The sequence below is a fragment of the Triturus cristatus genome, chromosome 3_1 (genome assembly GCF_964204655.1).
Source record: "Triturus cristatus chromosome 3_1, aTriCri1.1, whole genome shotgun sequence".
In the NCBI taxonomy this organism is placed as follows: domain Eukaryota; kingdom Metazoa; phylum Chordata; class Amphibia; order Caudata; family Salamandridae; genus Triturus; species Triturus cristatus.
In genome coordinates this window covers 619,320,782-619,344,129 of record NC_140583.1, presented here as the reverse complement: position 1 = coordinate 619,344,129, position 23,348 = coordinate 619,320,782, and the positions used below count along the sequence as shown (strand labels likewise).

The 23,348-nt window shown below is 44.6% G+C and overlaps 1 protein-coding gene across 3 annotated transcripts in view; it reads right to left on the bottom strand.

Moving 5' to 3' along the window:
- Window positions 1-23,348, bottom strand: part of ANKDD1A (ankyrin repeat and death domain containing 1A) — a 419,853-nt gene that overhangs the window by 42,846 nt on the left and 353,659 nt on the right. For all 3 annotated transcript variants that reach the window (XM_085644555.1, XM_085644556.1, XM_085644557.1), the window contains one exon: window positions 11,300-11,431. In XM_085644555.1, the coding sequence (XP_085500681.1) occupies window positions 11,300-11,431 (132 nt within the window). The remainder of the gene's footprint in view (window positions 1-11,299; window positions 11,432-23,348) is intronic.

The following is a 23,348-nucleotide window of genomic DNA, read 5'->3' as shown; positions in this document are numbered from 1 at the left end:
GCAACTTGAGTTGGACAGACAAGTGGTCGGATAGGCCTCTGGGCAAAATGGAGGTGTGTGCCACTCTATGAATTTAGCTGTGCGGATGGAAAATATAATCAATACGTGAAAGTGAAGCATGGACCGCCGATGCATATGTAAACCCCGACTCAGTAGGATGAAAAGCCCACCAAGGGTTAGACCAGCCCAGTGTATGCGCAAGTTCATTCAATTTGGAAATTGGGGGAATCTGTCGAGCAGCATCGCACACCATGTATCGTGCGGAGCCATGGTGTTGTTCCAGTCTCCACCCAGTATTGTCAGACCCCCGGGAAGGTCCCCCCAAAGCGGTGTGATTTTATCGATGAACGTTTGACCCAGCGGGGGAGGGGCATAAACACTCCCAAATGTCATCTGTTCGCCAGCCACTGTGCCCGAGACTACTGTGAAGCGCCCACCTGGATCTAGCAAGTGTTGTGTGATGTGGATCGGCCCTTGGCAGTGGATAAGAATCGCTGTGCCTCGCGCGTCCCTCATGAAGACAGAATGGTAGATGGTGGTAAACTCCCAAAACCTAGTAAGGCAAGGGGCTTTATGACCCAGGAGATGAGTCTCCTGCAACAGTAAGATGTCAATAGCATGACGCTTTGCTAGGTGAAGTAACGCACCCCGTTTGATCTTATTCAATAGGCCCCGTACATTACAAGACAGAATATTAAGTTCTCCCATTGGCGAATTACCTGCGTTGTGATTTATCCCCAAACATCAAAGTGTATGTCGGGCGGAGTTGGAACTGTAGCATAGCATGTGATAGCGTGTCTGGTGCGTGGAACATAAAAACCACTACCATGAAACCCAACAAGCCCTCCCCCATCCCCTCACCCCCATACTTCCATAAACAAGGAGTACCTGTTGCGGTGGAATCATGTCTGAGGCCCCAAACGAAAAGACCCAAGCAGTTCCCCCAATGTAGCCCATCCAACCCAACATTACCCAACCAAACTCAAGAGTCAAAGGTGCATGGATTGTCCGACACCACCCAAAGCCGATGCACTGACCCCAGAACATTAAGGTCCGATACCCCCCAATAAGGACCAACGGCCACAACATAAAACCAATAACCTGGCAGGAGCTGCTTCAATCAGCGGTTTCAGGTGGGCCATGGGCTTGCCAGCTAGACCGGGATCTGTGGGGCTTTTTTGAGGCATCTCTATCTTGTCGGCCACTCTTATGAGACCCCTGCGAGGAGTCGGAGTCTATCTGCAGCGGTGTGTGTGGCCGGAGGTTGCGCTTCTCATCAGTCCATGCGAATATCTCCTCCGGAGAATCAAAGAAGTGGGTCTTGGCATTAAAAATCACTTTCATCCTGGCGGGGTACAGCAGCGCATAGGATAATTTCAGCTCCCGAAGCCTTCGCTTGGCTGCAACAAAGCATTGGCGCTGCTGCTGCACCAGCCTGGTGTAGTCTGGGAAGACCATGATTGGATGAGAATCGAAGGTCATTTTATCCTTATGGAGCAGGGTGAAGCAGAGGATAGCATTGCGGTCGGCATAGTTGAGGAGTCAGGCGATTACAGGCCTTGGGCGTTCCCCGGGAGGTGGCTTCTTGGTCAAAGCGCGGTGGGTCCTCTTGACCACGTAGCAGTGGGAAATGGCCTCGGGCAGCAACAGTCAGGGGCGTAACACAGGCCCTCGCAGCCCATGCGGAGCCGGGGGGCCCCCCTCAGCACAATACTCATGCCCAAAAGCTCTGGAATAAATCCGGAGTGGGGGTCCCTCTGTGTACGTGGCAGGGGGGCCCCCTCAACTTTCGTTACGCCACTGGCAACAGTGGCCTAACTCAGTCAGAGAGGAAGTCATCCATGGATGTGCCCTCGCATCCCTCCGGAAAGCCCACTAGGCGGATGCTGTTTCGCCGTGCCCTGCCTTCCGCATCCTCGACCAGCGATGCCAGCTCCTTTGAGACCATGGCGAGTTTATCGACCTTCTGCTGGAGGGTAGACACAGTGTCTTCCACTGTGGAGACCCTAGTTTCCTTCTCCGTGATCCAATCCACAGCTTTCCAAAGGACACCTCGGATCCGACCGCCCTGATCTGGGGCTCAAGTGCGGTCTGTGATTGATTGATTGATTGATTGCCGTTAACAGGGTTGCATTGTCGGGAGATATGCCCTCTGCTCCCTCCTTCCCGCAGGTGTGGTGGTATAGGGATCTATTGTGTTTTGTTTGGGTGCAGCCGCCAGTGCTTGTCCTTGCCCATCGTGAAGCGGAGAGGCAGACGGAGATATGAGCCCAAGACCGACGGCCAGAGCAGGTAATCCAGAGAGGATGGCCCAACTCACTGCTGCATCGTCCGCACGTACCAGCTGGGGAGACACCGCAGTTTCGGGCCCACCGGGCTATGAGCGGTGACACCGACAGACCAGGGGCAGGACACCAGGCTGGGCCTCACGGAATCCGACCCTCCCGATAACAAGCGCAGCAGGCCTAGCCCAGCAGCCTCCGCCACCAAGGAGGGACAGCCAAGCAGACCCCCTACAGGGACCAGACGGGCCAGACCCGGGACCCAGGCATCCGCCCTGGCCGACCGCATCCAGGATCAGTAAACGGAAAGCCCCACAATGATTGCACCTCACCTGTGGTAGTCATAGCTGGAACGAAGGGCCAGCAGGGCGTGGGAGTCAGAGGTGCCGAAGAACGGCCAAACCGCAACAGCACGCCTACCGGGGCACCAAGTCTCTCCGGTTCCAGAGGTCTCCAAGGGCCACGGGTCCACAGCAAGTGGCCAGGAGGGATAACCAGGTAAGTTCAATCAGGCCGGAATGGACGGGCCACCAGGGCTGCAAAAGCGCCAACAGTTGGAGCCCCGCCTTTATGAGGGATGCGCTTCTATCTGCGGCTGACCCCCCGGGATCGTAGCCACAGCCGACCGGACGATTCCCTCACAGGCAGCCCCGGGGCCCGGTTGGGTCACAGGCAAGGAGAAATGTGGGCAGCTGCCAAGCTCAGAGCCCCTGCCGAGTCCAATGCCCCCGGGGCACGTGGCTCCAGCCGGTCGCACCGCCGACACGAAGCTCTCAGGGGCAGCCGGGGGGCCTACGCAGCAGTTGCGCCCCACGGCAGATTAAGGGAAGAGAGGGAGAGGCCCACGAATATGGCGCCGCAGGGGAGGCCGGGACCAGCGGTCCGATCCTGCCCATCTGCAGGCTCCTCCCGGCCCCAAGTTCTCACCGGCTCCTGGACCAAGACCTCGATGGTCAACGATGGTCACCACGGTGGGGCTCCTGGGCAGGGTCCAGTCTGCCACAACTTCGGCCGCGCGGGTCATGCAGCGCGTCCCGCGCTCCACTCTGCCTCCACCGGGCCTCAATCTCGTTGGCTCCGGGCCCAGGCTGATGTCGCTCACCACTGCCGCGATTTTCAGCCGCAGGGGTCTTGATGGTCCCCGCGGACACTCCACCATTCCTAAACAGTCTCGGGTCAGGATAAATGACAGATTCTGGCTGTACACGGGCTCTGGCTAGTGGAGCTGTACGGAGACACGTCCGCCATGCTTGGTTCCTAAGCCACGCGCCATTGTTTGGCATTTTAAGCATAATCTATTATGCACCCTCTCTATTAATGGTAATTGACTAATGAGTGTGGCTAGTTTTCCTTACCTAGGGTGTTTGAGTCTAGTGGTTCCTGGGCTGATAACATCTCATACCGCAATGCAAAGTTCAGTCTGTGAGTTCGATTTCTAATATTTGTCAAGTTGTAGGGGCAAGCCTATCCCTATCATTTTTGCGATACATATAAAACAATGTGTTCGTACTGCGAGTTCTGGGTATGGAACTTTGGGCTGTGCAGACTATCATGCACTTCAAGCAGAGGACAACAGATTCTGTAGGTGCCTTCTTTCCCTTCCACCTTCTATCCCACATTATCTTTGCCGCGAGGAGCTTGCTTTCCCATACCTTTGTACAATCCTACATAAAAATGAATACAAATTCTGTCAGCACATACGATGAAAGGGAAAATGTATTAAAAGACGTGCAGCACGGGGACAGCCAGCTGGCAGCCAAGTGTCCAAAACCACAAAAAGGTGTTGCAGTACATGTCCAATAAAATCACAAGAATAGGACAGTTTCGAAGGAATGATAGATGAGGTGTTATATGCCCTTCACCAGACTCTGGCCTGGTGTTCAATTATTGTGTAACCTGCAATCAAGAGGGGCCAGCACTGAGTGATACCTGCATGGTGTAAGAGGATGGGGTTTTTCCTACGAATTTGCGATGTTACATCGCATGAGCTACAACACATGCGATTACAATGCGGTCATTACAACGACTGCGTTGTTACAACGCAAACCATTACATCGCAAGTCATTTCTATGACTTGCTGTAGGGGGCGTGCTGGACTTAGGAATAGTATCATTTACTATTCCGACTCCAGCGTGTGCCACAATAGGGAAGGTGTTGGAATAGTAAATTATACTATCACTTATTTTAGCGCGCCCCCTATAGCAAGTCGTAGAAACAACTTGCGAGGTAATGGCTTGCGTTGTAATCGCATGCGTTGTAGGGCATGCGATGTAAATGCTGTTTCCCTTTTCCTACCCATGTCCTTTAATTGTGACTGTTGGGACTTTCCAAGCTAATGCAATACACTAGAAACGGTAACTGCTGTCTGTAATATTTGTCCAATTTGGGACACGCAAGCTTTGCCACTTCAAAATATGGTGTGACCAAGAGCCTGTTGCTAAGCTAGCATCATGTGCCCTGTGGGTGGAGTCCTTGAACAAACATTGTGATACCAGCCTACAGTAAAAGTTTATCAGTTCACCCAGGGTCATTTCTCTTCTGCACAGGTTCTACAGGCCATCTGTGGTTATTGAGTATCACAGATCTGGTCAGGCTGTTGGCATTTGGGAGCACTAAAAGATGGCTTCCACACCTTGAAGATTATATTAAGTCGGGGCCTCTTTTGTTGTGGCATAGGTATGCAATAATCCACAAGCTATTTTAAATCAGGCCATAATTAACAATTACATGCATTGTGAGATGCCTGAACATTTGCTTGAACCAGACAACTAAATGTAAAGATGATAAATTGATTGTCAAACAATTGCTTTTGGAATGGTGTTGTACTCAGAGGGGAAGTCAGGAACTAAGTAGGCCAATCCTTCTGCAATATGCTGTTTTAAAAACTAATGTTGGTATGGAGCCTTATTTGACCTTTGTGTGCAATAGTTGGGTTAGGACTCTGCTATCGAGGTACTATATTATTTATTATGGTTTCCCACTGGGACATATTGGTACCTTAGAACGAAAAAAGCGTACTTGCGACAGCATTTGTTCACAATATATTCTGCACTTTACATTCTTTTGTAAATTTTAGAGTAGAGGTGTAGAGTTTTTAGATTGTGTTTTTTACTTCCACTTTTAAGGATGCACAATGTAAGCAATGTAGAGTTGCTTTACGGATTTTACAAATGTTGCCTAACGAGGATGTATGTTTTAGATGCTTTCTTAAATCTGTATTTTATTGGAAATTCATGAACAAATAGCTATTGTTTATTGTTTTTATATGTATGCTTTTATGATTGCTTCTGACATTCGAATAAAGATGATGATGACGATGACTTAACGCTAACTCTATCGCTAACAGTAGCCTGCGCACTTTTCCAAGGGTCCTACCAGCATTTTGTAATATAAAATATCCCAAGATATTTCTAGAAGGTTGCATAATGGAAAATCTCTGTGGATGTGGAACTCTTTTTTTAGTTGGATCTACAAAGGGTTTTAGCTTGTATTTACTTATTCTTATTTCTTAGGTACAGATTAGGCATTGCAGTACCTATTATTGCTGCCTAAGCTGACTTCTACAGACATGAAAATGAAAGTGCAAGTCATTAGAACCATAGTGTTGAGAAAGTATGAATCACACCTTACAGAGGATGAGCAGTACAGAATATTCTATTAAGATTCTATATTTCTGGAGAGTGCTTCCTCAGCTTGTAACCAATTAAGGCACAAAAATGAACTATTGAAAAATTAGGCTGAGGTCCTCCAACAGACACTCCTTGAGAACAGATGAAGGAAATACTAGGAAAAATGTTTGCAAGTTTTTTTAAAGAGTGGTTCACTTCCCTCACTGTGGTGTTGGGCATAAGCGTATGCCTACCTACTAAAGGGCATCTGGCAGTGAGAAGTAAGGGACCGTCATTGCTGCCCTCAAATACTCCCTCTAAAGTGACTACCCTATCAGATCTGGGACTAAAAACGACATTAGATAATTATGTAACCCATACTAGTGTACCTGGGCCTGAATCAGGAATAGAAGCAGAGGAGAGCACTGTTGTACACCCATTAAACGTTTGCAGGATCAACATACAGGACTCCGGAAGGTCACAGGCCTGATTAAGAGATTGATGGATAGGGCACTCCACGATCTGGCAAACTGACTGTCGGCGAGCTCTATTTAGGGTTGAGTGGAACATCTTGTTTCCGCCAGCAGATGATCCACCGGCAGAGACCATACACAGACATCCCATTGAACTCTGTGTTAGTACATGAGATCATCAGCTGTATTTAAAGCATACAGTCTGATGTACTTTTCTTCTCTTTGGGAGCACCAGAGTAAGCCTGGTAGTGCTGAAGAAGGAAAAAAAAAAGAAAAATGTCCCCTACACCCTCAGACTAAGCTTCTAGTGTGTCGACCTCATTTGTTTTTGCTTTACAGAAACAAACCCCGCTCAGGAAGATTGTTTCTGTTGAACAAATAAAAAGCTTGGTGAGTGGCTGCATGAAACTTAGTGCAGTTCAGCAAACATTCACTACCTTCAGAGGAGCTGCTGTGGTGGTGGCACTTGCCAAACTTTAAATCAGACTTTAAATTCGAGTGGAGAACAGTATCAGTTCACATGAGCGGAGTCTTAGAACTGTTCGGTTTTAATTTAACAGGTGAGCATTATTGAACGATGGCACTAAAGTCCCAATGATCTTGAGTTAAGGAAAATAAAACATGGGATTTGTAGTGAAAGTAATCAATGAGAATATCTGTTCGTCAATAAAAAAGGAGAGCGTAAAGAAGCTCTGGAATGCATGTTTAGATTCTATAACTATGTGAGACTCTTATATAGATATTGGGTGAGCCACAAGCTGAAACTTTCTTCTCTCTACTACTACTCAAATTGGTATTTCTTCCTGTATGGTGTATATTTTGTCCCCAGATGACTTTAGTCGATTGTTAACGTTGAATTATATGTGATCCTTCATCTGATATATCTGGTTTTGAATGATTTAAATACAATTATTAAAATGGAAAACACAGAGAAATAATATTTATTTTTATTAAACTATTTTTCCTTTCTGTTAAGCACATTTGCAAAGTGCATCCAGTGGGTTTTGAGCCAGCATAGTGTTTGCATACATGGCTGTCAAAGGAAGTCAAGCCCTGGAAGAGTAGTCAACAAGTAGCTGCTTGGCAAAACTGTAAACTCCTTTAAGGCTGGCAAAAAGGCATAAAGACCAAATAGCACATGCATGACAAAAGGTGAGATGTGAACCCTTGGAAGTCATTATACACCCAAACAAATCTTCACAAAGTGATGTGACTGACTAAAAAACATGCCCACACTCCAAAGTCCACTGCCATCTGGTTGGTGAAAAAATAACTGAATAAAAGACATGAAGTGGTTCACAAATGGTTTGTCTTGGGAAGTTTCAGGCTACACATAGTTAAAAATATGAGTGAGTGAGTCAGGTGCTTAAGTATCAAATGCTGTAGAAAGTCCAGTAAAGTGTACTATTGGTCAGCCTCTACAGAGAGACCTTAAGTATGGAACAGCAGCAACTTCTATGGATGGAATTAACTGCAGCTAAAGTCTTATCCCTTGGCTTGTGCATTAGCACTCCCAAGTTGTAAAGAACCACTACAAACATCACCCCCTCACAGGTCTGCAACCACTTCGAGAACATCTTTCACAAAAATATCGCCAAAATCTACAAGAAATTCAACCCCCAACTAAAGCCCACCGACTTCTTCAACAACCAGCATAACAACTCCACACCCACAGCGGAATCCCGACTTACCACCTGGAACCACCTCACCACACAGAAAACCACCACCATCATGAAATCGGTACACTCCAAGGCCCCCAACGGCCCCCACCACATCTTCAACTTAGGAATAACCAGGATCAGCCAAGAACCCACCACCACACTAAACTCCTCCCTTGCCACGGCCAACTTCCAAGAAGACTGGAGGCATAGAGAGGTAAACACCCTGCTGAAAAAAACATCAGCAGACCACAGTGAACTCAATAACTATAGACCCATCCCTCTGCTACATTTCCCAGCCAAAGTCATTGAGAAGGCCATCAACCAACAACTCACGACATCCCTAGAACAGAATCACCTCTCAATCCGGCTCCCGCAGCAACCACAGCACCGAAACAGCCCTGATCGCAGCAATTGACTGCATCTGGGCCCTCCTTGATCGGGGGGCGCTAATCCTCTTTGATCTCTCCATGGCCTTCGACACTGTCTCCCACCACACGCTCATCGCCAGACTGTACAACATCGGTATCTATGGAACCGCCCTCAGATGGATCGGCTTTTTCTTCACTGGCTGAACATGAGCTCGCTGACTACCATTCTACTGCACACCGAAGGACTCCATAGATTACCTCCTTCGGTGTGAAGGAGAATGGTAGTTGGTGAGCTCATGTTCTGCCAGTGAAGAAGGAGCCGATCCATCTGAGGGCGGTTCCATAGATACCGATGTCGTAAATTCTGGTGATATGATACCTATATGATACCAATGGACAGCATTGACAGATCCCTCTGACTAAACATTATCTCCTACGCTGACGTCATACAACTCGTCATCTCTCTCTCCAAACAGGGTTTGAAAAATCCACTCGGCCACTTGCCGTGTCGAGCAAGATTTATTCAGGATGAGCTATTATTTTGGACTACTTGCCCCTTCTGGAGAATTGAAAATCCTCTAACTTCAGGGAAGACAAACTGACTTTTGACCTCTGTCTCTGAAAGCAGAGCAAATGTGATAAGATAACAGGATTTAAAGGCATCTTTATTGCCCACAATGTAAAAGAGCAATACAAATACCATTAAATCTTGTTATCTTGTCACATTTACTGTAGTAAATACACTTAGACACTCGTAGTTTGTAGTGCGAATTTATTCAAAGGCTCAACCGGACGTCTTCAAAGCGTCTAGCTCTCTCGATGAACAACGATCTTCTCTTAACTTTGAGTGTCAACAACTTCTCGTTAACCAACTATGGGCTCGAGATAATGCCCACGAGCATGCACATTTAAATATACACATCTATGAAAACACAGACTTGTGGAATTCCAAGAATACGCGTTCTCGCTCTGCTTTGTCCTCGTGACACGGAATCAAGAAACACGCGAACAAAGCAGAACAAACACGCAACACTACATCTTATTACATTTATTTTTATTTCTGTGACTTAAGTTGGTGGACTTTGTAAGGTGAACTGTGTGACAATTGAACTGTGCAAATCATGTTAAATGAAAGGCTGTAAGTTGTCAGGCTTTTTTCTAACACAACACTAAAATACCTAAGTGAACTGTTCAAACATTTCAAATAAATATTTCACTACTTATGAAGACCTATTTTTGTAATTCTGAGGTGAAAAAAATATGTTATATGATCAAAACAAATTAGAACACTTTACTTGGTGATGTGCAAATTTCAAATATTTTTTGCTGTAATCCAATTTCCAAAACTTGTTTATGCGCTATTATCAGTAAAACTACATGTCAGTGGGAAAGTTTTGTGGCCATTTCAATGGAAAATATGCTATCTGTAAATGACAATGCACTACCACATCATGCTTTGGTAATATATTTATGAAAAGTTATTTTTTTAAACATGAACTGGAAATTATTACTGCTCCTGCCCAGATGACAATGCTATTAGTGAAGTAATAGGCAAGCCAGGAATCATGGGTACCCTAGATATGGGATTGATTCTTGTTATGCATGGAGCAAACACTTAGTCTAGTAAATAAAAATAGTTTTTTGTACTGCAGAAAAAGTGAACTTGCATATTTGAAGGTGCCCTCTTATGTGATAATAAAGAAAAAGACAGCTCCATGAGACAAAATATTTGTCTAGGATCACACAATTTGAGACCAGTTCACGGGTCAAGTACATTACAGTTAGGTTGAGTAGACTATTAAAGTTTCTAGACCTGCAGGTCTAGTAACATTTTTGAGCCCAACCAAAAACCCCACCACCACCAGGACCAACTTCCATCAATGCATGATCAGATTCGCAAACTGGATGAAGAACAACTGCCTGAAGCTGAACACGGATAGACTCTAGTACTGATCTTTGGTAACACAAACTCTTCCTGGAACACCTCCTGGTGGCCCACAGAACTCAGACCCACACATAACATCTCAGCTTAACCCCGTATCATGCTCCTGCTTCTTGATCCTGCGCATGCTATGCAAGATCTTCAAGTGTCTCCCCCAAAACTCCAGATGGACCATTACACAGGCCCTGATCACCAGCCGGTTGGACTACTGAAACACTCAGGAATAGCAACCCACCTCCTTCAAAGACTAAACCATCAGGAACGCAGCTGCCGCTATACTCATCCTCAATCTCCCACAACAAACTCCCATCACCCCACACCTCAGAGAGCTCCACTGGCTCCCAGTTCAGAACAGATGCCAGTTCAAGCTACTGACCCATGCATTCAAGGCCCTTCATTACTCCGGACCAGCCTACATCAACCATCACCTCAGCTTTCACCACCCTACCAGACACCTCCGCTCCACCTCTCTCGCGTTCGCTCACAACCACACATCCACTAGAGCAGGGCTGGAGGACGCTCCATCTGCTACCTCGCAGCCAAGGCATGGAACAACCGTTTCATACACCTCCTGACCTCGCTACTCTATCAGAATTCAGCAAGATGCTCAAGACCTGGCTCTTCGGCTGAACCTAGGGACCCTGCCAGCACCCGGATGCCCTCACGGGTGGCAAGCAGCGCTCTACATATCAACTGATTTAGTTGATTGATTGATTGAGTGGCAGTAAAGCAAGCTCCTAATACTCCATCTCACTCTTAATCTGCAGGTCCCTTTCTCAACCTTAAGTGCAAAAGGACCATCAAACGTGATTCCAAGCTGTCTTTACACACCGGCTAGTGTAAAATTAAGGTATTAAGTCAGAGTTCCTTCTTTTACAACTTGTACAGCTATTTGCTGATTTTACAAAGAACATTTTGAAACATTTTCAAGATAACTTGTGAGACGACTAAAACAATTACTTTACCTGCTAAATCTCTCCTGCCAATGCCTACAAGTCCTTCATACAACCCCTTGATGGGATTTTCCCCTGCCATGACAACTCCATGTAGCCATATCAACAGCATTCTGTGGCCATGATCTCCATAGCTTTTACTGCCTGTAGACAAATATAAAATGAAAATGTAAGTATCAATATGTTTACTGGTTTATGGCAATAATAAGCTATGTATCTATAGTAATGCTTCAACTGCATGATCACCATCAAGACATCTTATTTTTTCAGTATCCTCTAGTACTGGAAATAAACTCAACACCTTCTCTTTTAAAGGATTTCTTTGTTTAAGATGGCAACCACCATGTACAAGCTCCCATGATGTTTATGGGTTTGATGTCCATATTGGCCTATTGTTGAAGGGATGGGCATAAAATAAGTCTTTGAATTCCAACAAAGCAAGGACCTGGTAATTCTTTTAAAGACACTCATTCTGCAAAGATTAAGACACATGGTATAATGAAAACAAGTACACTCCTGATTGTCTTCACCGCAGTTTAATGGCAGAAAACAACCTGTGTCTGTAACGCCTGACACCTCACAAATGCCATTAGGCAACTGAAATGGAATCCTGCGATATTACCACCCAAGAGCCATAATAATGACATAGACATGATTCCACCAACCCACATTCCATGAGCCCATAACATACACAAGATTCAACAATAAGCCCACAATACAACACATCCTCTTTCTTTCCAGCGACACAACAAAACACAAAGTGCCCAAATCCCTACACCTTTACCCAAGAACGATGAAAGGGATCGCCCCACCCCAGACATACAAAACATTAAACAAACATCTAAAAATAGCTATCTAACTAAAAACATAATCACCCCACCAAGCAGGGGGCCTGCTCACCCAAACACCTTGCAGACAGGTGTCTCCACCAATCGCAACTGAATAAACTGCACCCTCACTTGGGATCTATCAAAATCATCGTCATCCATAAACAACCAACTGGAACACTTCTCTTCCTTCTCAGATGAGCGGACAATACCATGCCCATTCTTCTGAAATAAAAGCCACCTTCCTGAGATTCCATGTCTGTCCAATTTTACCTAATTGCCCCAACTTCTTTTACCTTATATGGGCCACGAAATTCGGATAAACCTCTACTCACAACACCAGGTTTCACCTTCACTCAATCATTGATTTCAATCAACCTCTGACCCTAAGAAGTAGTTTTGACCTTTTCCACCAATTTAGAATCACCCTCACATAACCACGACAGAACTAACTTAGTTCCCAGCTGTCTGCCCCTCAACAGATCAAATGGTGTTTTTCCAGTGCCAGAATTCACTGTGGTGTGGTGTGCCCACAACATACCTTTGATCGCCCTCTGCATGTCCAATCCAGTTTAATCTTAGAGCTCCATGGTGCCTTTCACCAAACGGTTCAGTCTCTAAACCTGGCCACCCCTCTGGGTGTTGTAGGGTGAGGTACAAAAATGTTTGATTCCCAAATTACCCAAAAACTGTGACATCTCCATGGATGTCAGCTGTGTACCTTTGTCTGTGATTCATTTAGAAGGTATCCCTTCCCTTCTGAACATTTCTCCCATCACGGAAATGGTGACTTTCGTAAATACCACCACCAACCACCTAGATTGCACATCATATCTTTCATGCTCCGGACGGCACAAAATGGGCCAATGAAAAGCAAAGTTTCTCTCTCACATGATCTACCTCAACAACATGCTGATTGCGTTCAGTCATTCCCAACTGACTCTCAACCTCTTTTCCAAATTCTTACATTCTTCACATCTTTCCACCAAAGTCTTCACTTGGGTGTCCATTTTTGTCCAACAAATTCTCTTTCAACCTCTTAATTGTGAAGGTTTGACCCAAATGTCCTTCGTGGGCTAACTTTAAAGCCTTTCTCTCATCACTGTTGGTGGCACACAAATTTCCTTCTTCATAATCAAGCCATTGCTACAAGGGACAACTCTTCTAGAACCTTATGAAATTGTCTAACTGCCTCCAGTACCATGCTTTCCCTTATCAATTCACCCCAGAGAATTTCTTTCACTGCTTCAAGAACCTCATCATTATCAATCGCTAACTTCCAATCATTCATGGATACACAGCCATGTAATCCTTCAGTAGCATCCTCTATGTCAGCCATCACTTATTTCGAATCAAAAGTGCACTCAATAGCAGCCTTATCAGGCAACCGAGACAAACAGCCCCCCACTTTGTATTACCAACCTGGCATATTCAACTTTACAGTCATTCTCCTGTAATCTAACCGCCAGCCTCGCCAAGAGACCCGAACATCTGGTTGTACCATTCGACCCAAGTACTTGTAACAAAGGTTTATGGTCAGTTCTCAATACATCTTTCCTGCTCCAAATGAAAATGTGGAAATGATTTATGCCCAGGCAGCGTGCTCAATAACGGAGTAGTTTCGTCCTGCATCAGTTAACAAGCGCAACACAAAAGCTACTGTCTTTTCTGTTCTTCCATGCACTTGAGACAGAAATGGAATCCCGTGAAATAACTACCAAAGCACCCAGGCAGTGCTTATGACATAGACAGGATTCCATGAACCCACATTCAATGAGCCCATGACATACACAAGATTCCACAATAAGGCTTCAGTACATCAGTCCAGACCTTTGAGGCCCCTCTCATGTCACAACGGCAGGTCCAGTCCTTTTCTAGTCTTCTGCAGGTCCAGAAAATATTCTGATGGGGTTCTACATTTATATCTGGCACTTTCTAGTGGGTGTGGATGCCTTCTGGGAACGCCCTAACCAATAGAGTGAAAGTCCTCGGGGCAACCATACTCACCTTTTAATTAGTTCCTATTCACCTAACTGCAAACATGCTGAACATGGCATGTGTCAGGGCATTTTCAAGATGGCAAACGTCTGTGACCACACAAAACTTGGGCGCTGTGGGTACACAGGGGAGTGCACTTATATAATCACTAGTGGTCTCCCACATCCTACACTAAAATCTTGTTTGAAGAAGGCCCTGTACCCCCAAAAACCGGGAGACAGCGGTCTAGTAGGACAAAGACCGGGTCCTACAACAACCGGACAGGAGATACACAAGAGTTGTCCGGGCATCCTATTTTTTCCCTTTCAAGTGTGTCAAGTAGTTACATGTGGCTCAAACAGACCTGTCAAGCAGGATTTGGCAAAGTGGGTCAACAAAATGCCCACAACCTCCACCCTGAATATTCATCCCTGCCCATTTAACTCAACCTATTGTGTAGCTCCTGTGTGAATGTCACACTTCGTTCATACCTCATTCAAGACTTAGCACAGGCTAGGATTTGGTAGAGCTAACACTAATTAGCCGTCTGATAGCTCAGGCATGTAAAGAAAAAGTTACTTTTCCTCAATAATTATTTAAAAAAACGTCACCATTGAATTGGATTTGTATTAACTATTACAACCAATGGTTTAATTATTTTTCTAGCTGGTGCCTTTCCTGAGTTAGCAGTATTATCATTTTAATCTGTACTTTCATTTTCTACTTAGGACAGCTTGGCCTGCCACAGTGAAAATACTTTTCTGGGCCTTGTCACTGTAAGGACATGCAAATAGTAAATTTCTTGCTGTTCCACTTTTAAATACGATGCACCCTGTGTTGTTGGCTACAGAGCCTACGTAGGAGTGTCTTAATAATATTTAAAAAAGGGAGGTCTTTATTGTCAAAAAGTGATATTTGACAGATTGTACTGCAGGTTTTACACGGCAGCAGTCTGGATACAGAGAGTACATTTTTGTACTGTCACTTTAGTGGATGGCACAATAGGTGAATACTTTGTACACAATATACTAGGGACTTTCATGCAAGTTATATGTGCCAATCAGGAACCAGCCAATTTAATCAACAGGCACAGTACTCTGGGTTAGCAGGGGTAAAGTGCACAAAATCCTAAGCCAGCAAAACTAGTGTCCAGAAAAATGCAAAACATCTGAGGGTGACCATGCAGAAAAGATGGATTTCCTACAACAGGCATAACAATTCCAACAATATGGCTCGTGAACTGGCAGCTGGTAGAGCAAAATCAGGCATCAACCATATAGTATATATACTGACTTTGTGGTTACAATCAAAAATCTAATAAAGACCAATTTCTGCAGCTATGGTGAGCTACCTAAACATAATATACCCCAACTCACTACTGATGAACTTCAGATATTCCCTGTATCCAGCACCCCAGCCTATGGTACTTAGGTACTTTAACTGCGGTCTATTCTGTTTCTACCCTCTTCACTCTATGATGGTTTGTGTCTTGTACCACAGCGCCAGGGTACCCGTAAAGGTGTTTGTTGCACTTTATAAATGCTATATACAATACAATACCATACAATACTTGCAGGCCTTGGCTGTGTCTAACAGGCATATTATTGTTTAGTGATTTTGCATCTGTGGCCTGCAAAAAAGGTCAGTGCAACAGGTGCCTGGTTATAGTCGCAGGACAAAATCCAGGTTCAATTATTCACCCAATTCAGAAAAAGGGTCCCAAAAAATATTCTAAAAATGTTCGTCTTAGAACAGTTCTAGATGTAGAAGGTAAGCTGTTTGTATATTGTTTATTGGTAAGACTAACTTAGTGACTGATCAAAATCTTCTCAGGGCAAATAAAATAAAGTTTTGGGAAAGATGCAATGCCGCCATGGAAAGGCATGCGGTTCTGAACATTGGGGGCCCGTTGCGGGACCCCAGGGGGTCGGGGGTGCACATGGGGGGTACCTATGGCAGGCACCACGTGGTGTCTGCCATATAGTGCATGGCAATGCTGTGCACAATCCTTTTACATTGCGAGCGGGGCTTCAGCGAGCAGATCCACCCGCAATATAAAAGATCCAGGATGCGCCTGCCACTGGGGCGGGTGTATCCTAATTTGCATGGCGGGACCGCTGCAAGATCGGAGGTCGGTCCCATGCTCCGCTGCGGTGTCCGCCCGCCATCGTAATAGGTCCTAAGTCTTTAATTAGTAAACTTACAAAATGTTTGGATTTAGGTTACCAATGGCTTCAACAATCAACCAGCTCAAACTAACAGCATTTTATTTTCTAAATCACTGCTCCAGAATAAATATACCATAAAGCAGCAACCGTTTTGTATATAATGATGCCTAGTTGTGCTGTTGCAGTTAACAGTTTGTTTTTTTAACAGTTTTATTTGTTGTATTTGATTAATTTTAATATAATAAAATAATTATTATGTCTGCTACTAAAATAAGCACAATTGCTACACCTTTCATGGATAACCTCCCACTATTGTTAACTGCACTGACACAAAAGACAGATCATATACTTGACCTTACTATTTTTACAATCTTCCTTATCTGCACATTCTTCCTGTCCTTACAGTTCCCTGGTTCGATCACTTTTTGGTGCCTTTTTCCTTTAATTTTTGGCTGAATCAGAAGAATAAAAAAAAATCATCAATCTTATCAAGCTCGTGACATATAATTTTGGACCCGCCTTTCTTACAGAACCTTCAATCTTCAACCCCAATTTAAACGGGTTCTCCAGATACTGATGTGATGTGATGAATTTTAATAACTGGCTAACCATTGCTCTTGATCGCATTGCTCCGCTAAAAATCATGTAGCAAGAAGGTCTCAGCTGATAACCCCCTGGTTTTCATCCTCCTTAAAGGTGGAAAAAAGTCACTGTAAGATTTTGGAGCGAACTTGCAGAAAATCTTATAATAATGACACAAAAATTAAATATAAATTAGCTTTAAAGGAATTTCACAAATAATATTCTCAAAGCCCAGAAAAAATACTTCTCTTCTCAAATTTCAACAGCATCTAAAACTTCCCCACCCCTGTGAAATGTCAAAAATCGCTAACTCTTTTTTATCTCCGAAGGCAGCAGAAAATGAAATATTTCAGTCAGCAGAATTATGTATTGACTTGACTCAATTTCTGTATGAGAAGATTCAAAACAGTTGTTTAAAGTTGCCAGCTGAGACCCCTTCTATCAGTCTCTGTGAGCAGTCATCAGACTGGTTCTCAACTACTTACTTTTAACCCTGTATCAATTGCTAATACAGCCAAGGAACTTGCTAAATGCAAATCTGGATCGCCTGGCGATCCATGTCCGCCGTTTATTTTAAATATTGCCTCTTCCATTATCAATCCAGTGCTCAATGAAATTCTAAATAATTCCCTGCAATCCACTTTTTTCCCTCTTGGAAACTGGCTTTCTTGTTTTCTTTTCAAAGAAATCTAAGGCTGATCCTATGATAGTGAGCTATTTCAAACCGATCTCGCTCTTATCTGCTGCTTCTAAACTTTTCACAGGCAGTTCATTTTATGTCAGGACCGGAGGCGACGATTATGCTTTACTTTCTCCACTTTATTAACAAGCAGCCATTTTAAAGAAACTGGTAAAAACTAACATTCCAATAAACCATAAGGAATGGAATAGAGTTTTTAACAGTAGAGTATGCAGTCCATGTACAGAGTGTCCGTGGGAATCCACCAATCACAGGGCTTTCAACACCTCATAGTCCTCTGTCAGCCTCTACTCCCCCTCTTTCTTCGCTGCTTGCAGCCAGATAAGTGCCTTCTTTTCTCTCTGAGAATGTTTGGTTATAACTGCCTTTGATTCTGTTGTTGACTTATTAGCTCATGCATTCAGCTTGGTGATATTAACCTTCGGTGTTATTCTATTGCTTCTTTTGCCTTCTGTGTCGTTTTTCTCAGTGACAGACATTCGCAGGCACTCGCTAGCGGTTCTATTTATTTTTACCGCTGCAAGAGCCTCTGAAGGTTTTTATTTTGCTATGTGCTCTGTTTTCCTGACAGGTTTTGTTTGCTGACAAACGTGCCCGCTACTCGGGTCGGTTTGTTTGTAGCCGTGGGAGCGTCATCTCCCTAACGGCCGCTGTTGGTGCTGGCTTGCGGTCCGCTCCTCCGGCCGCTAAGGGGAGTTTGTGTGCCCTCTTCCGCGGCGCGAGCCCTATTGGCATTCCGCGCATTTCACAGCCGTTGAGCAGCGACGCGGTGGAGCCTTGATCTGCCTCACGCCCGCCTGGGTCTGTACTCTGCCGTTAGGCAGCATATTTGGCACTGTGCATGCCCCTTGTGTTACGCCCGTGTTTGGGTCTGTAGACTGCCATTAGGCAGTGGCTCTTGTGGCAAGGGGGCAGTATTAGACCTTTTGTTGTACGCTCCTGTGGAGTCTGTCAAGTGGGAATTTGGAGAATGCCGAGGGCCCGTTTCTGGTAGGCAGATTGCCCATTAATATTGATTCTTGCTCCTGGGCTGTTGGGCCCTGGGCAGTAGCCCTTTTTCAACGCAGGCTCTGCTTGCCCAAAGTGTAGGCTCACACCCAGCCCCCCATGGCCTACAGGTCTAACTTACCCACTTACGTTTTGAAGGTTGTTTTTTCTGCCTGGAGTCATGGATGCCTATCAGGAGACTTACCAGGATGACCAGTGGGAGGAGGAGCCCTTTAATGTCCCGCCTTGGGATGATTCTTTTCATATACAACACAATCTAACAACAGAGGGGGAGAAGGATACACCCTACCTCATCCTCCTCGCGTATCATATCACAACACATCAAAGAGGTAGGGTACGTCCACTGTCGTCTCAGTTTGTTGGACGTTATAAAACCGGGGGAGCACACTGCACTTGAAAAAACTGCCCTCACCCACAATAAATTGTGGCATGCTTCATCATAGGGCTGCTACTAACGTCTCTGCGCAAACCAACGCTAGAGACGGAGCAATAGGGAGGGGTAAACAATACAACAATGATAAAGACACACAGGAAAAGAAAGTATCCTAAGAAAATTGGTGCAGAAACTTATAATGTTAAAACTAACTAAGAGATATCTGTATAATAGTTTTATTCATAGATTCCCTAGTCAGAACTAACAAAGATATACGGATGATGGTGGTGTGAGTTAATAATGTACTCACCACCCCCCGTCTGCCTAGAGGTCGACATGTTTCAGCCGGTTATAGCATCTTTATCCGGCCTTCATCAGGACTACAAGGATCCCTATGCTCTAATCCTAATTACCCCTTATAAACTCCCCAATTAGAGTTCTTACTCCACTGGAGAATCGTTCTAGTTGGTAACTTTACTCTTCAATTTTACACTGTGGAAAAAAGAAGAGAAAAAAGAAGAAGGAATAAAATACCACCCACTGTCAAACTTTACCAACATCACATACATCCACAAATATAACAGTGTGCTCTCCCCAGAAGACATACGTCCACAAACAACCCAGTAGGTACGACTTAAATGTTCCAAAAACTCAAAGGTGTCATTACACCAACAGCGGAACAGAGCACCAATGGCTCTCCTCCTGATGTGTCTCACATAATTCATGTGAACCCCACACCAGATGCCAATTGCATATTGTGCAAAACGAATAAAAACGTGCAAGGAAAACGTGCAGACTTCCACTTTCAGCCATGCCATAGATATTCCAGCAATTAACTGTCACCCATTCACATATATGATTTTAATTTCTATCATCCCATGTGCTGTTTTTCTCGTCTCATTCAGTGCGTTCCAAATATCCTCTTACCGAGTTTATTAAATCAGACGCTAAAACAGGCAGTGGAGAAGAGGGCGACCCCCTGTAGTCACGCACTGTAGGGACAAATATTAAAAAATAATAATAATCATGCTGGTCATCCCATCAAACATAAATCTCCAGTTTAATCGGAGCGACGACACACATAGCCAGTCTATGCAATATCTCTCTTTGTTATTATAATTATGTCCGTGTCCTCTCAAATGAACTTATATATACCGAGGTACTATATACCCCTTTGTTCCAAGATTGCAATGTTATGCCCGATTCTCAACCATTTAAATTCAAGAACAAAACCTTCCACACAGTCGTATTACCACCATATTCCCATTGTGTGAGGATCTCAAACACCAGTACATGAACCATCACACCCCATGAAAGGTGGATCAGCCCCAATAGGTATTAAACCCTCCTTCATACAAATTACGTAGGATGTCTAATGTCAGCGTAATAGTTGCCCACATCCCACACTAGTACCCCCCTGCACCTTACTTCGTCAAGGGTGGTTCGCTGCCCATAGAATCAATCTCTCTCAGTGCCGCGTAGAAGCACAGAGCGTCTCTCCTCCGCTCCTTACATCTTCTACTTCCGATCACGTGATGCCTATGTGACCGCGCTGCGTAATGCGGCCCGACAAACACTAGCACGCTAACCCACGCAGGCAGCACAATGGTTCGAACCCCTCTAGCGGAGCCTGCATACGCCCAGCTCGAACTCCTCAATCTAATGTATGTTGTTTTGCTCATAACAGCGATTCCATATCTCAGCACAATCATGTTGAAGTGCTTATAGAATATTTATATAACACTTTCTAATGTCCATTATACAAATGTTAGTGTCTACAGCATCCCAACACTCAAAAGTGCAATGAACCCACCCACAAAACAGTCCGTCATGATGTGCAGTCAATCAACCCAGTGGTATAAAAAGGGCCATCATCACTATGACAGCTGTGTGCTCATCCACTTGTGTATTCCAGATCATGCAAGGGGGATTAGATCTAAATCCTGGCTAATTACTTTTTGCCCAGAGCTAACCAGGGTATATCATCATTAAGCCCTGTAATATGACTTCCAATGCGGTATACCCATTTCTGTTCACGTATAAAGAGTGCATGTGCTACCTCCCTCGTGGAGGGTGGAAAAACTGGTTTGTCCAACACCGTCCAATATATCTCTTCCACTGTGTGTCTACTTTCCACATAGTGTATCGTGAGCCGTGTATTTGTTCTAGCACAGCGGATGTTGCTCCTATGTTCCATAATCCTCACTTTCACTTTTCTACACGTCATCCCCGTGTAGATTAAAGTGCACGGGCATTTAATGATGTAAATAACATTGGAGGAATTGCAATTCGTGTGCACTCTCTGTTGCCATGGGTGATGCAGGCCAACCTCCACTTCTTTGGTGTTTTTCGTTAATTTACAAACATCACATGCTCCACACCGTGTGTAGCCCATCACTGGTGCAAGAGTACCACTAGCTTGAGGAGCCCCTCGAGCGTTGTTATAAGTACGGGAATGAACCAATTGGTCTTTTATGTTCTGCCCTCGTCTGAAGGAGAATAAGGGTTTCTCAAGCCTAAAGCCACTCGAATTTAATATACGCCAATGTTTTAAAATAATGCGTTTGATCGCCGTCGACGATGTATTGAATGTAGTGACACATATCGTGTTCTTTTTGACTGGTCTTTCTGATTTTTCCAAGAGTACCTCTCTCGAACAGTTGTAAACTCTCTTTTGCGCCCTCCTCACCACTTTACTAGGGTACCCTCTCTCTCTAAGTTTTTCAGTCAAACCAAAGGCCTCTTCCCTGAATTTACCAGTTTCAGAACAATTTCTGCGAAGTCGCAGAAACTGTCCAACCGGAAGGTTATCTCTAAGTGATTTGGGATGAAAGCTTCCAAAATGAAGTAACCCATTTTTGTCCGTAGCTTTGTGGTGAACTCTGGTAGACAATTTTCCTTCAGAAGGATAAATGACTAAATCCAGAAATGGAAGATCTTCCCTAGTAATAGTCATAGTGAAATGGAGAAACGGATTCTGTGTGTTCAACCATTCCAGATACTCCTTTATAGATGTTTCATCGCCCCTTCAAATAAGGAGGACATCATCTATAAACCGTTTCCAGACACGGATGTTCTGTGTCCAAGGGTTATCTGTGTTGAAAATATATCTCTCCTCAAAGAAGGAAACGTACAACCCCGCCAGACTCGGCGCGAATGCACTCTCCATTGATGTTCCATGGGTCTGTAAATAAAAAATCCCTTTGTATTCAAAGAAGTTTTATGTGAGTGCCAATTCGGCCAGATGTAAAATAAATGGTCTGGGGGTCTGATATTGCCAATCCTGTTCAAATAAAAGTTCCTCAATCACCCTCAAAGTTTCCAATTGGGGAATATTGGTGTACAGGGACTCTATGTCTAACCCCACCTATATTCCTCCTCCGGAGCAAAATCCATATTCGTAAGGAGATTGAGGACCTCGGTAGTATCTTTTAAATACGTCCTCCTACTCTGAACCAATGGTTTCAGAACGAAATCACAAAATTGAGCCACTGGCTCAAATATAGAGCCAATAGCGGCCACTATAGGTCTTCCTGGCGGGGGTCTATCAGCTTTATGCACTTTGGGCAAAATATAAAATGCCGGTGTGATAGGGTCTTTCTTCAGTAAAAAGTTAGCTTCATGTTCCGTGATCCAGTCATTAACAAGAGCTTCCTCTGCCACCATTCCAATTACCCTACTCAATTCTGGGGTTGGCTCCATAGGAAGGATTTTATAATTCCTTTCATCATTCATCAATCTTTGACATTCTTGATCATACACGCCCCTAGTGAGGACAACAATCGCACCTCCCTTATCAGCGGGCTTTATGACCAGATCTTGATTGTTCTCAGTTCTTGTAGGGCTTCCCTTTCTTCTCTTGTCATATTTTTAAAGGGGTTCTTCTGTTTTTTTCCCAATGCCTCAACGTCATCAACCACTGCTTTTTCAAAAGTTGTAACTTCTTGTGGTAAGACCGAATTCATGGGGGTAAAAGTCGATTTTGGGCGGAAATCAGTATCTCCCTTACTCCTGTCTCTGTCCTCCTGATCATTGAAGAAAACCTTCAATCTTACTGATCTAAAGAAGTCTGAGAGCTCGTCGTACCTTAAAACCATCCATTATATTAGTCGGAACAAAACCCAGTCCCCTATTTAATACTCTTGACTGGGCTTCCGTAAGTGGGTAGTTAGTAAGATTCATCACTAGGTCCCCTCCCTGCTCGTACCCGGGACGGGATCCCGTGCCATACTCCGAGTCACTCTTTGATTGAGGTCCTCCCACTGTACCCCCAGAGTACCCCTCTGTTTGCCCCTTCCCCGGCCCCTTCCTCTGCCAAAAAAAGGGGGACCAGATGGTTGTGGGAAGTGCTGGATGTTATTAGGGCCTTGCATTTGGGGGTAAGGTTGATACATTTGTGGCCACCCAAACCCCTGTCCTGGATAAT